At 34.5% G+C, this 15,100-nt stretch overlaps 1 protein-coding gene across 1 annotated transcript in view; it reads right to left on the minus strand.

Annotated features, from left to right (window-relative positions):
- The window catches only part of LOC143237304 (serine hydroxymethyltransferase, mitochondrial-like), a 42,931-nt gene that overhangs the window by 7,547 nt on the left and 20,284 nt on the right, over positions 1-15,100 (minus strand). Inside the window, exons 8-11 of the mRNA XM_076476398.1 lie at positions 7,297-7,459; positions 5,618-5,717; positions 4,437-4,592; positions 105-212 (exon numbers count right to left, since the gene is read on the minus strand). Coding sequence (XP_076332513.1) covers positions 105-212; positions 4,437-4,592; positions 5,618-5,717; positions 7,297-7,459 — 527 coding nt within the window. The remainder of the gene's footprint in view (positions 1-104; positions 213-4,436; positions 4,593-5,617; positions 5,718-7,296; positions 7,460-15,100) is intronic.

The following is a 15,100-nucleotide window of genomic DNA, read 5'->3' on the forward strand; positions in this document are numbered from 1 at the left end:
AAAACTGATGACAAAAATGTTTTCACTGTTCACTTATGTGTATCATATTTGAGGGTAATAAAAACGAATCCCATATTCCTATTACACATACATAATAGACATACCTGATTTTCCTTTGGCTTCTAAAGCTATTTGAACTGCACGATCTATGAACTCAACAACTTTTTCAAACTCTTTCTCTTTGAACTGTCTAGATGTGAGAGCAGGTGCTCCTGAATACACAGAAGTGAAGTCAGAGTTTCACATACATTTTACACCTTATTATAGAGAAATAATTTTTAACTACTTCCTTACAACTACACAAGGGCTATCAGCACTAGCCATCCATAATTTAGCAGTGCAAGCTGGAGGGAAGGCAACTAGTCATTACCACCCACCACCAACTCTTGAGCTACTCTTTTACCAATGAATAGTAGGATTGACCGTCATATTATAATGCCCCACAGCTGAAAGGGCCAGCATCTTTGGTGTGATGGAGATTGAAACCATAAACCCTCAATTTATGAGTCAAGTGCCCTAACCACCTGACCATGCCAGGCCTAGAATTCAAAGTCTGCCAGCTTATGTACTTTACACATTATTGGTAAACAGGCTTTAGATGTAAATGCCAAACATATTTTTAAATATCTTTTCTTTAATGCACATAATGTACAATATATTCAACTACAAAACTGTTTTTAAAAATATATGCATTCTCAAAGTTCATGTATTTCTTGATCGGATCACAACTAAAAGTACAATTAGAAGTTATTTTTTTCCCTTTAATATTTATTGCAACACTTTATTGCTATAACTAATTTCACTTGCTGCTAAACTGGTAACAAGCATGTCCAAGAGTGTGCATTGTAAAGTACTTATAAATAAATTACCTTTTCAATAACAGAATTATTTTGATTGTTCTGTTACAAATAAGCAATGCAAGCACAGAAGGTAATTTCCTACATGTTTTTTCTTCACACCTTTATGAATATTATTTTTCATTTTAGGTTGAGAATAATAAAAAACATTCAGGTTTGTTTTTCCATTACAAATTTAATCCACACTAATATGGAGTCGGCCATTATTTTTGTAAGTTGAAAATCATTACATTCATGTGGCTAGCCTAGTTATTAATGATACAGGACCAGCATATTTAGTGATGGTGATTCAAATTCACAACCCTCAGGTTGTGAGACAAGCACCTTAACCACCAGGTTGTGCTGGACCTTAGTGATAAACAGTATTTTCCTATAAGAAAATGTAAAATACATAAGCTAAAATACCTTAAAAGCTCGTTATAAGTAAATGCAGTATTTTCGTATAATAATGAATAAAATGTTATCTGACAGAATTTATAAGCGTGGTACGAAGGTATATAAAATGTTATGATACAGATTTTTGGTTTTCAACATTCCATTAAATTTATTTGTTATGAACTCTCATTTTATACGTCTGTATAATGAAATTACAAAAATCATCTACTTTATAATGTGATATTGTAAGCGATTTGGTAAGTCCAAGATTTCTTCCGATACTGTTAAGTCAATAAACTGCCCCAATAAGTCATTTTTTCAAATGTTATTTCAACCAGTTGCATCTTAATTATGATATATCTGTATATACCCAACTAGTTTTCTCTGAATCTTTTCTTTTAAATTCTATCTGCACAGTTAGCAATATCATCTGATCAAAACAAGCTACCTACAATGACAAGAAATGGCATTAACTTATTAAATCGTGTAGCTTGGTTAATACTAGGTCTGCTTATCTCACAGTAGTTGATATGATACAAACCAAGATACTGATGCCATGATACAATATATATCTAGCAATGGAAATTTTTCCAACAGTTTGTTACAAAGAGTGAAGTCTTGTCTGTAGTTTATTATCTATATTACTAACACTGTCTTATTTGAATACTTCACACACTTCAGTTCTTTTTAAAATTCTCCAGTTTGTTCAACTGAATGGCAGCTGGCAAGAGAAGTAAAATAAAAAAGTTGATATCTGTATGGATTTTGTTTTATTAAGTTGTGATGCTACTATAATGTTTTTGGCAAAATAAATGAAGACAATGTGTAGTACTGAATATAATTTTCCTGTATTTTTGCTAAAAAATGATTCAATACATCATTAAAAATTCTGATTTTTTTTTTCTATACAAATTATAATGTTTACTGAAAGTTAACAATTTCGTGAAGATGCATAAATCGTATTATATCAGATGATGTATCAATACAGTCATATCATGGCTTCATAATATGATACTTATATTATATCATTGTATCACCAACCTTTATTTAATGGATCATTCTAACTATATGTACATTCTCTTACACACCTTGAGCTTATTAATATATTAAGCTAGCAGTACAAAACAGTCCTCTTAAGTGTAAAGAATAAATAATAGGTATAATAAATAAAATATGAATGTAGAATACATTGCAGTTTATTTTTTAATGAGAAATTGGTTGGCAAAAAAATGCTAAGAACAAAATTCAGTTAACAAGGATAAATTGTATTGATACAATCACTATATTGTACTAAATATTACTGTTTTCAGATTGTATCAATAACTTTTTACAAATGAAATCAACCAAATTTTAAGTCATGGTGTTCCTATAATAAGCACTTAAGTTTTATTTCAATTAACAAAAAAATAAGATTTATTTAGTTCATTAATTATATGAGTTTTTAACAACACTCAATCAATTCAAAATATTAGTCAAGTAGCATTACTTTTTATTTTTCCTTCTTAGTTCAAATCAAAATATGCAAGTTAATTAAAGCTAATAAAATAACTGAAAACTCCATTAACTCTGTCAATATGACTGACCACACAACCTCTTCGTACTTTAGTCTTTATAGATTTAATACTTCTAAACTTTCAATATAATGTGTACATCTTCACAAAATTTGGCAGTGTTTCAGTTAATATTACAAGTCTTTCGCATAAAAAAAAAAATAGAATAATTTTAAGCAAAATATTTTTAATAAAATAAAGATTTGTCCATGAATATAGAGTATTTATTTTGAATAGTCCATTTTAAGTGCAAATATATTTATTAGTAGAATTATAAATAATTCTCTCAAATTTCTTTTGTGTAATCTCTAAGACCCAAGAGCATTTCAAACAATCTTTTTCTCATTAAACATTTTAGAGTTTGTTATTTTCTCTACCCTATCTTAAAATGCAATTAATCAACTTGACCAACCTCATAACCACCAAAAAATCAAAATAAATCTAAAACTACCCTTTGTTTTCTTTCTATAAAGACGTTGTAATATGAAACTATGTTCATTTATCCTAGGAAACTACATTTATTACAGGATACATCTATTTATGATTAAATATTGCTTTATTACCTTTTAAACTGTACCTAACTACCATCTGTGCCATTATAAGTTGTAAATCACTCATGGCACATGCAGCTTACATTATGCTATTGAATTACATTACCCACATGCCACTAGAAGCTGGTTTTGCGTGTGTGTCATGAAACATTTTTATTATATTATAATTATTATTGATTTTACTTAATCTAATATTATCTACACTACAAAGATACCTATTTTTACATTATAGTTACTTTCATAAATACACAAAGACTAAACAAGAAAATATTTAACCAATTTTCCTGACTTGCTCTCAATTGTCAAAGAGAGTTAATCCTAATTTTTTTAAATTACTCATTGTATTGCACTTAATTTTTATTTAATTAAATAATGCAGCAAACAACATAGACTAGTAACATGCAAAAAAACAGACAAATTCCCTTACCTCTCAACATTTTTCTGGCTTTCTAATTGTGTGATAAAAGTCCTTAGAAATCCATTTAAGCTAGTTATTAACTTTCTCATGGAAATAATGTTGGTATTCTGAGTGAAACTAACATTTGATGAATGAAAACCTTGAGTTTCTATTGGTTATAAGTAATACATAATTAAACGTAAGAGAACTATTAAATTATAAAAGAGAGGATGTGATAAAAGGGGTCTCAATTTCTAGTTGATAGTACTGTAATGAAACAAAATTGAAGACCATAATAGATGTTTATCTGAGCAATGACAATTTTGTAGAGATTAATTTACTTTTAATTTCATACTTTAAGGGATTGTGGATAAAACAGAAATGATGATATGCTAAGAAAAAATGTGTCCTGTGTTACACTAGAAGAAATTCAGGATGTTTTGAAATATTGTCTTATAGAATTAATAACTTAAAGCCTATATGCTATTGAAATGTGGATTATTAGCTGAGATTTTATGCTATTCTAATTGCTCTAACAGAAACAAAAAGTAAAGAATACCTGAAGTGAGGGTTAATGTAAACAAATATAAATTACTAAAAACAATCCCCAGAAAACCATTTTTTCAATTTGAAAATCAAAACTATTAATACCAAAAGATATACATGATTTGGATTTTTAACAATTAAAATAATTCAGTTTACATACCCAATCTTAGCCCACCAGGCACAAGAGCTGATTTATCTCCAGGACAAGTGTTTTTATTAGCCGTGATATTTGATACATTCATAACGCTCTCAACCCGAGCTCCATCTAAGCCCTTTGGCCGCAGATCAACAAGTAACAGATGATTATCAGTGCCACCTATTAAAACAAAACAAGTTCTTGTCTGAAGAAATTTTGTATTTTATAGATTTAAAGTTATGTTTTTAATAAGTTTTGAATTATTCATACATTTAAAACACACTTTGATTACAATTCATTTAAACGAGATGACAAGACAAAAACTACTTATTTTCATTATAATTTCACACATGGGAGTTTTCTTGTTTTGTTTTGTTAGTATACAATTTGTAGAACCTGTTAAACACACGGAAATAAATTCTACAATTTGAAAATGCCTTGGGAGAAAAAATCACAAATAGATATAATAACCTACAGTTAGCTGAAAAGAACAGATTATGACATATGCTTCTCAAATTTGTTTAACTTTTTCAGTGCTGTAGATGAGATAACTCGACCAAGCCGATCAGTAACACATGTCACGGACGAGTTAATTCGTTCTCAATAATACATAACTTCAACGCTAGATGACAGCACTATACACGCATTTGACCTACATACAAATTGTTTTACTTTTAATCCAAAATGGCGTCACGAAAAAAGTCAAAAAACGAAGAAGCATAAGAGTTGTATTGTAGCAGCTGAAATACTTGGCAGTCAACAGCATTTCTAGGAAAAAAAAACCTTTCCTAAGATCTGAATTGTTTGTGTTAAGCTATCCATGCTACTTATCCCTAATTTAGTGATGTAAGACTAGAGGAAAGGCAGCTGGTCATCACCATCCACCTTCAACTCTTGTACTACTCTTTTCAACAAATAGTAGAACTGACTAACATAAAAATCCCCCTCCCATGGTTGAAAGGATGAGCATGTTTGGTGTGGCAGGAATTCAAATCCATGGCCCTCAAATTACAGGTTAAGTGTCCTAACCACCTGGCCATAACAGGCCCTTAAGTTCTGAATCAAGGTAACCTTACAAACTTTAAGACATAATGACAAATCAAGTTTTAAAAAGCTTGTAATGCAGTAATTTTCTGAACTCTATAATGCAATGTTTCTTTACATTTAAAATTAAGCATAAATACAGAATAAAACTAAGTGTTTACCTGAAACTAAAGTATAGCCACGATCAATTAGAGCCTTGGCCATAGTTTTGGCATTCTTCAGAACTTGTTGCTGGTACTCTTTAAAAGCTGGAGTAGTAGCCTGTTGGGTATATGTATGTATAAATGATTTGAACATAACAATATTGTAAGTTGTGAGTGTTATATACATGTAACCAAAAATCAATTTAAATATAGATTTCTTCTATCTATATTGCCTGAAAGTAAGTTGCACTTTCATAGTTTTCATACTGAACAATTAAACTATTCATTAGCATATCTTCTGCTACAAATTATACTAGGTAAAGCAAATACTTTTAGCAAAAAAAACAAAATAATGATGTTTCTCATGTGCCATTAAATGCCTTAAAACATATAAATTGGCATATACAGTTTGTAAATGTGATAATTTATAGTTCAATATTTTAAATACAGTCTGAAGTTACCAAAAAAATTGTAAGTAATTTGAATCCAACTTAATATTCTGTACCCAGTTAATCTGATTTCATCAATTAATGGGTTGTAAAAGAGAAACAATATAAAAACTGGTGTAAACTTGAAAAACAATTGAAAACTGTAAATCTTACAACTAACAGAAGCTTGTATTAATTCTTCCATTGTAATATTAATTGTACATTTAAAAAATTTATAACAATTACATTTAACCCTTGAGTTCTGTTGTACACTGAATCTTGTTTAGCACATTTAAAATTTTGTAGGTAACTTCAAACTGTTATGTATATTTTCTGTTTTTTAAATGTTTATTATAATACTTTTCAAAACTTTAAAACTTGTATATAAAGTCACTTTTAGAAGTATAACTCAGAAACAGAAAAGGATTTACCTTTCAACTAATAAATTTCTACCTTAAAAATGTAATTACCACAGAAGTAAGGTTTTGAAGTGTATCTTAGTACCACAAAAATAAACTTTATGTAACCATATATAACATGGTATTTTCAAAGCAAGCATTCATTTAGGATAAATTCACAAAAGCTAAGTAATACAAAAATAATGATGTTCAACATGACAAAAACTACATTGCTTATCTTTGTTACAAACTTAATACAGTTATAAACATTTTTCAAACATGATGTTAGTCACACATATTGATATAAACTGATGTTGTAAAGTCAACTATTAATCAAACTGAGAAACTTGATGCAAAAGTTGTTAACAGATATGTTTTGTTTTTTTTCAGAAAAGAAATTATATTTAACAATGTGTTAAAACAAAGAATTTGTTATGAACCAGTATGAAGTAGAGTTTCAGACAAACTTTTAACCTGTGAAAAATAGAAATGCAATTGTAGGTATCCACCATTTCTGCTACAAATTAGTAAGAAAACCTTTGTAGTAAGTTGCAGTAACAAAAATCACCTCTCTTCTGTAGATTATAATCTAGGATATCCCAGTGAACAAAAACAAAGAAAAATAGAGAAAAAAAAAGTAAATACTGTACCATCTCTACTGAAATAGCACACTCTGACAAACACATAACAGTAGCCAGTTTTATAATACTTTTAATGTTTGCAATATAAAATGCCCCACAATGTACAAATATTTATATTAAAATATACGGAAGAATAAATTCCCTTTTTAGTATAAACCTTATTTACGAGAAACATCTATTAATTATTTAATTATTATAAAATTTTCCTCTGTCATATTTCCATTATTCACCTGCTTCAATGCTACTGCCACAGCAGCAATAGCATGATTGTGGGGTCCTCCTTGTAAACTTGGGAATACTGCAAAATCAATTGGGTTTTCATAGTCATACATAATGTCTCTGCCTTTCTTGTCTTTACCTTTCACTCCTCGTCGATAGAAGATCAGACCTGACCTAAGATACAAAACAGACTGCATCATTAAATAAGCCACAAAGACGTAACGCAAAAAAAATTAACATTAAGTTCATTTTCCTGTAAACTTCATGTATAATAAAAATCTCAATAATACATAAAAAATTAACATTTTTATCAACATTCATCTCACTGTACAATAGCTAAATTAAGTAACACTTGAATATTTTCAGTATAGTATAAAATATATGCATCATAGCAATGTTTTCTGTTTAATTTCACACAGACCTATTCTACAGCTACCTGCACTAGCTATTTCTAATTTTGAAGTGATAGATTAAATGCAAAGCAGCTACTCAATACCACTCACCACCAGCTATAGGGTTATACTCAGACTGAGAAGTAGGATTTAATCATCATTCTTATAAAGCACTCATAGCCTTAAAACTAGAGTGCTTTTTTATTGTCATTAACATTGCAGGAATCAAGGAACCCAAGATCCACAGTCACATTTTTCATGTATTACAAGTAATTAGGTTATTTTTGTCTGAATTAGAGATGTAGAAGAAAATAAATACATAAAGGATTGAGCCTTTTTTCTTCTTTACCTAATTTGTTTCAAATCTAATAATTATAAGCTAACTTTCCAAAATATAGACTATTCCCCCCACCACCACTTCAACACCTACTCTCCAGCAATATATATATATATACAGCATTATTTCATGTCAGTAATGTTGTGTTCTTAGTCTGATACAGAATAACTGTCCTAACTAGGTCTACAATCTTAATCTTACACGTGTAATTTTGGATCAGCTGATTGACAAAAACTACTTTCCTTACAGGAAACTGTCAGACAAAAAAAAAAAAAAAAGTTCTCAGTTATGGAGTATTTATGGTTTGTCCTTTACAATCTACTTTACAAACTTTGATGAACACAAACGTCTAAATTTATTAGTGGTGTATTACTAACAGTAACTGTATAATTCAGTGAACAGTTCAGAATGATCTTGGCAATGATTATAAAGAACTAGCTGGAATATCACCCTTTGAGCGAGTGAAATAAAAACTCATTTGTAAAAACCATTGGTTTGTTTTATATTTTGCACAAAGCTACACAAGGGCTATCTGCACTAGCCACCTCTAATTTTGCAGTCATCACCACCCAATGCAAACTCTTGGGCTACTCTTTTACTAATGAATAGTGGGACTGCCCATCACATTACAATGCCCCTGCTGCTGAAAGGGTGAGCTTGTTTGGTGTGACAGGGATTCGAACCCGCAACCCTCAGATTACAAGCTGAATGCCTTAACCACCTGACCATACTGAACAATGCAACAAATAAGAAATTACATTTCTTTTTTTCTTTCTTAACATAATAAACATGAAGACACAAGTACTTAAAAGAAAGAGTGTTTAATAATTTTATCAACATGAAGTTGGATGGGGATGTCCCACCTCATGTCAGCTTGTGTTATTGTGTCAAGTTATGCTGATTTAGTGTTTGTTTTTCCCCCAAATTAGATAAGGTATGTCCAAAAAAGGCACAACAGTGTCACTCAAATGCAAAGACAATGTTGATCATGTTTTCTGATGTTCGAGGTACTGTTCATCATGAAATCGTACTTCATGGCCAGGCAATTAACAAGGTCTTTTAAAAAGAGGTCTTAATTCACGTGAGGGAGAAAGTTAGAAGAAACCACCACAAGCTGTGGGAGAACAGTTACTGGTTTCTTTATCATGACAATGCACCTTCACACACTGCTATATCTGTTCAAGAACTTCTGGCAAAAAACAAATTCCTGTGATACCACACACCCTTGTGTTCTCCCAATCTTGCACCATGTGATTATTTTTGTTCCAAAAAGTCACATTTAATTTGAAAGGAAAGAGATTTGATGACATTTCAACCATACATAATAATATGAAAGCAGAACGGTTGGACTTCCAGAATTGCTTCAGAAAATGGCAGGAACATTGGAACAAGTGTGTATCAGCTAGAAGAGATTACTTCGAAGGGGATAGCATATAATACTAATGTGTGTACATTATTTTCAAAATAAAAGTGAAGTCTTAGAACCTTTTGATCACACAAAAACGTACACCTAATACCAATTGGTTGTCACTAAGATTATGTAAGGCACAAGTAAAGAGCAATTACATAAAAATCTTACAGATCCAAAATGCATACTCCTAATAGAATCAAATTAGGCAGATCAAACAAATTTCAGTTACCAGAATTACCTGATAACTTAGTAAACAAAACTCTAGAATGTATTGGGTGTAAAACTGAAATTAGAAGAACCAAACCAAAATTGTTACACGAGTTTGGTTTAAAGAAGGTTGATTGATTGATTTAGTGTTTTATGGCACAAAGCAGTGAGGCTATCTGCACCAGATATTCGGTAAAAATGTAAAAAAAATAAATAAATGTAGTAATAGACATAAATGGAAATGAAGGTAAAACAAAAAAGTATAAAACCAATGTTGACACCTAGTCTACAATGTTAAGATAGAAAGCAGAGTATAAGAAGTTGTAAGGTATTTACTCTAGCAAAAAGGTAATGATCATAACCCACCAGGAAGACTAACAGGTAAGTTCAAGAACCACCGTCAGTCACCTGAAGTTGGTCTTTCCAGTCCTGGTTCCGGGTTATGTGTCATAGCAACCAGTATCAAAATGTAAAAGAATAGAAGTTTTAAAAGATACATAGCAAAATTGTAACAATGAGTAGCCAAATGTCCAGTAAAAAGATAAAGTCAAGTAAATGGAGTAGAATTTGTAAAAGTAAATGAAGGTAAAAACAAAATGGCAATTAAAACAGAAAATGGTGTAAAAACCAATGGTGACATCCAGTCTTCAAAGTTGTAAAATATTTACTCTAGCAAACTGGTAATGATCATAACCCGCCAGGAAGACTAACAGGTAAGTTCAAGAACCACCGTCAATCACCTGAAGTTGGCCTTTCCAGTACTGGTTCCGGATTATGTGTCGTAGCAGCTATTATCAAAATGTAAAAGAATAAAAGTTTTAAAAGACACTCTGCAAAATCATAATAATGAGTAGCCAAATGTCCAGTAAAAAGATAAAAGTCAAGTAAATGGAGTAAAATTTGTAAAAGTAATTGAAGATAAAAGCAAAATGGCAATTAAAACAGAAAATGGCGTAAAAACCAATGTTGACATCCAGTCAACAAAGTTGTAAAGGACTACCTGTAGCAGAATGGTAATGATCATAACCCACCAGGAAGGCAAACAGGTAAGTATAAAAACCACCGCCAGTCACCTGAAGTTGGTCTTTCCAGTCCTGGTTCGGGTTATGAGTCAATATGGCCAGTACTAAAAGTAAAGTAGTAAAAGTGTGAAATGATATGCAGTAAAAGTATAATAACAACTCGCCAGGACGACTAACGAGTAGTTCAAACGGATAGTTCAAACAGTAGCGTTAGTCACCTGAAGTTGGCCTTCCCAGTCCTGGTGTCAAGTTATTTAATGTTCTGGCCATTGTCCAATGTCAAATTGAATGAGAGAGATTAAAACTGTAAAAAAGGAACCACAATTAAAAAGGTGTAATGAATAAATATGCAACACTTAAATGAGATTAAAAGATTAATGGCCATTAAAAATTAAAACATTATCAAGGTGGACAGTCACCATCACCAATAACTCTGTCCAATGTTACAGATTGACCCTGGGAAAAAATATGTTTAAAATATTGCCGTCGTTGAGAATTGTAACGATGGCAAGAAAGTAAAACATGGCTGATAGTGATTTGAGTGTTACACAAACTACACATTGGTGCATCAGTTCCAGATAAAAGAAAATGATGAGTTAAAAAACTGTGACCAATGCGTAGCCTAGTGAGAACAACTTCCTCCTTCCGAACTTTACGGAAGCTAGATGGCCAAAGTCCAATTTTGGGTTTGATTTGAAAAGTTTGTTGTCGGTTGCTCACTCCAAGTGGACTGCCAGCTGGCACGGAGCCGAGCCTTGAAGACAACACCATAGTCCATGTATGGAATAGGCATAGGAGTGATGGTGCTGAAGCAGACATATTTAGCTGCCATGTCTGCAAGCTCGTTCCTCGCGAATACCAACATGGCCTGGTATCCAGAAAACTGGATTGAAGTAGCTGCTAATGAGAAATGGGCCAGTCGGTTTGAATATCAGCGAGAATAGGATGTGAGCTAACGTGTAGCGATTCCAAGGCAAGTATAGAACTAAGCGAATCAGTATAAATAGTGCAGTTGGAGTACTGCTCAGCTGCAATATGATCCAGGGCAAGAGATATGGCATACAGTTCAGCAGTGAACACAGAAGCTGTAGAAGGGATTCTGCTGCAACTACTGACCCATAGCAAACCATAGCAGAGCCCACTGAATTACCTGATTTTGAACCATCTGTATAAATGGGAACTGAATGATTGTTTGAAAGATATTCATTGAATAAAAGACTGTACTTACAATCTGGAGTATCTGCCTTTTTTAGGTGACTGAAAGAAAAGTCACATTTGGGGGATGTAATAAGCCATGGTGGGATGGGCCGACCTGTGGAATCTGCAATGTTATCCAAGGACAGACCCAATTCATCCAATTGCGCCCGCATGTGAAGGCCAAACGGAGCAATGACAGATTGTCTGTTCTGAAAAAGTACTGCCCACCGAGGAAGGAAAACACATTTCCAGGTGGGATGCTTTGGTAAGGAATGAAGTTTCGAAGTATATTGTAAAGATAGTTGCAAACGGCGAAGGTGTAGAGAAGGTTCATGAGATTCAATGTATATACTTTGAACTGGAGAGGTACGGAAAGCCCCAGTGCAGAGTCGAAGTCCTTGGTGATGAATGTGGTCCAGCATCTTTAAGGCCGAGGGTCTGGCAGAGCCATAGACCATTGATCCATAATCGAGTTTCGATCTAATAAGAGCACGATATACCTTTAACATTGAACAGCGATCTGCCCCCCAACTGGTAGAAGAGAGAACATGGAGGATGTTCAGTGCTCTTGTGCATTTGACCCGAAGCTGCTTTAAGTGTGGTAAAAGGTCAGTTTACGATCAAAGATAAGCCCCAAGAACTTGGTCTCCGGGACCACTGGCAGCAAAACTTCACCGATATGAAGTTCAGGATCAGGGTGAATACCCGTCGACAGCAAAGTGCATGCATACAGTTTTGGAGAGAGAGAAAATAAAGCCGTTCGCCAGAGTCCACTTCCATACACAATTGAGGGCGGTTTGTAGTTGCCGCTCAATATATCTCATGTTTGACGACTGACATGAGATGTGAAAGTCGTCGACATACAGCCCATTCGCAACAGTGAGAGGGAGTTGTTCAGTGATGGCATTTATCTATATACTGAAGAGTGTAACACTCAATACACAGCCTTGAGGGACTCCAAGTTCCTGTACAAAAGAACGGGAAAGTGTCGAACCTACATGAACTTGGAATCTCCTGTCCATTAAAAAATTTTTAATAAACATGGGTAGATGGCCATGTAACCCATATGTATGGAGGTCTCACAAAACGCCATACCTCCATGTTGTGTCGTAAGCCTTCTCTATGTCAAAGAATATTGATACAAGATGTTGGCAGTTGAGAAAGGCTTCTCTGATAGATGTTTCAAGACAAATTAGGTGGTCTGTGGTGGAGTGCTGTCAACGGAACCCACACTGGGTGGGCGAGAGGAGGTTGTTTGATTCAAGGAACCAAACAAGACGAGCATTAACCATCCTTTCTAATGTCTTACAGAGACAGCTTGTCAAAGCAATTGGACGGTAGTTTGAAGGAATCTTGGGATCTTTCCCTGGCTTAGAGAAAGGTAAAATAATAGCCTGGTGCCAGGCATCAGGAAAAACATTCTCCTGCCAGATCTGGTTGAAAACAATCAGAAGGACATCAAGAGAAGCAGGAGATAGATGGTGCAGCATATCATAATGAATATCATCAGGTCCAACAGACGTACTGGCAGACCGATGAAGGGCCATTTTTAGTTCCACCAGGGTAAAGGGACAATTATAGTCAAAGAAACAGTCAGTTCGAAAGGAAAGAGGTGATCGCTCTGCCCGAGTCTTGATGGCCAGGATGGTGGAGGAACAAGCAGAAGTGCTAGATACCCGGCAAAAGCTTTCACCTAGAGTGTTAGCGATGTTCCGAACATCAGTCACCTCCTGACCATCAGAAAGTAAGATCGAGAGGGGGACAGAATTGTAGTGCCCATTAACCTTTCAAATCCTGTCCCATGTGATCTTGGAACTGGTGGTACAAGATATGCTGGTTGTGAACTTAATCCAAGATTCCTTCTGGCTTTGACGTCTTACCCACCTAGCATGTGCACGGGCTCGTTGGAAAGCAACCCGGTTTGAAAGTGTGGGATATCTACAAAATGTATCCCAGGCCCGCTTTTGAGCCTTCCGTGCTAAGTGGCAAGCAGGATTCCACCACAGACGAGGATATCGTGGAAAACGTGTCAAGGTTTTAGGAATACACTGAGCAGCTGCATGTGTAATACAGTCAGTTACCGCTGCTACACAGTCGTCTATTGATGGCTGATTTACGATGGCAGGATCAAGTTCTGTGAGAGCAGTGAAAGTGGACCGGTCTGCCTGATCCAGCTTCCACCTGGGCACGCGGGTAGGGCGGCATCGACCACGGCCAGTCTCTCTCAAAAGGATCGGAAAATGATCACTGCCTAGTGGATTACTGTCAACCCTCCATGAAAAATGGGAGAATAATGAAGGGGAGCAAACTGAGAGATCAATAGCGGTAAAGGACTGACTAGGTGCATGAAAGTAAGTGGAAGAACCAGTACTGAAAATAGAAAGATTGTGATCAGAGAGCATCCGCTCTACAGATCGGGCCCCTCCCATCAATAATAGCACTTCCCCAGAGGGGATGATGTCCATTAAAATCCCCTAGGATTAGAAATGGAGATGGCAACTGTTCAACGAGAGCATCAAGATCTGATTGATCATATGTCTCTCCAGGGGCAGGTACAGAGAACAAACAGTGATGGTATGACCCAAGGAAACACGGATGGCTACAGCCTCCAAGGGTGTGTTGAGTGACAAAGACATGGTGGGCACGTGTTGATCAACCAACAGTGCCACCCCTCCATGTACTCGACCATCACACAACCTGTCATTTCTGTACAGAGAAAACTGCCAAATGGAGACAGTATCACCAGTTTTGAGAAATGTTTCTTGTAAAGAAAGACAAACAGGATGGTAGGAAGCAATCAGCATTTTGATATCAACCAGATTAGAACATAAACCTCGACAGTTCCATTGTATCAAGGTGGCCATTTTTAAGAATGGGTAGGTGAAGTGGCTGGAGAACACTTCGGTTTACGACCACGTCTTTTTTCTTTACTGTCTTTAGTCGGAGGAGGTCTATCAACCCCCATGGATCCTGCTCTGGGTCGGGTGGGCAGGTTTTTCTTATTGGAAGGGGAATCCAGTGACTGAGGACACGAACGAATAATTGTTTTGTCTCTTGTGGTGGGAGAAAAAGATGTATCAGAAGAAATGCCTGTATTTAAAACTGGAGGACGTGGATCTTGAGGTTTGTTGGAAGGTATGGGAGGAACAGAGATGGGTGTGGAAGTCGATTCATCAACCTTTTTTAACCACGGAGGTCAAAAGGCTTTTCATTTGTTTTGAAAACGATTCTCTTGGAGGCACAGAGAGA

This window comes from Tachypleus tridentatus, chromosome 13, assembly GCF_004210375.1.
Source record: "Tachypleus tridentatus isolate NWPU-2018 chromosome 13, ASM421037v1, whole genome shotgun sequence".
Taxonomy (NCBI): domain Eukaryota; kingdom Metazoa; phylum Arthropoda; class Merostomata; order Xiphosura; family Limulidae; genus Tachypleus; species Tachypleus tridentatus.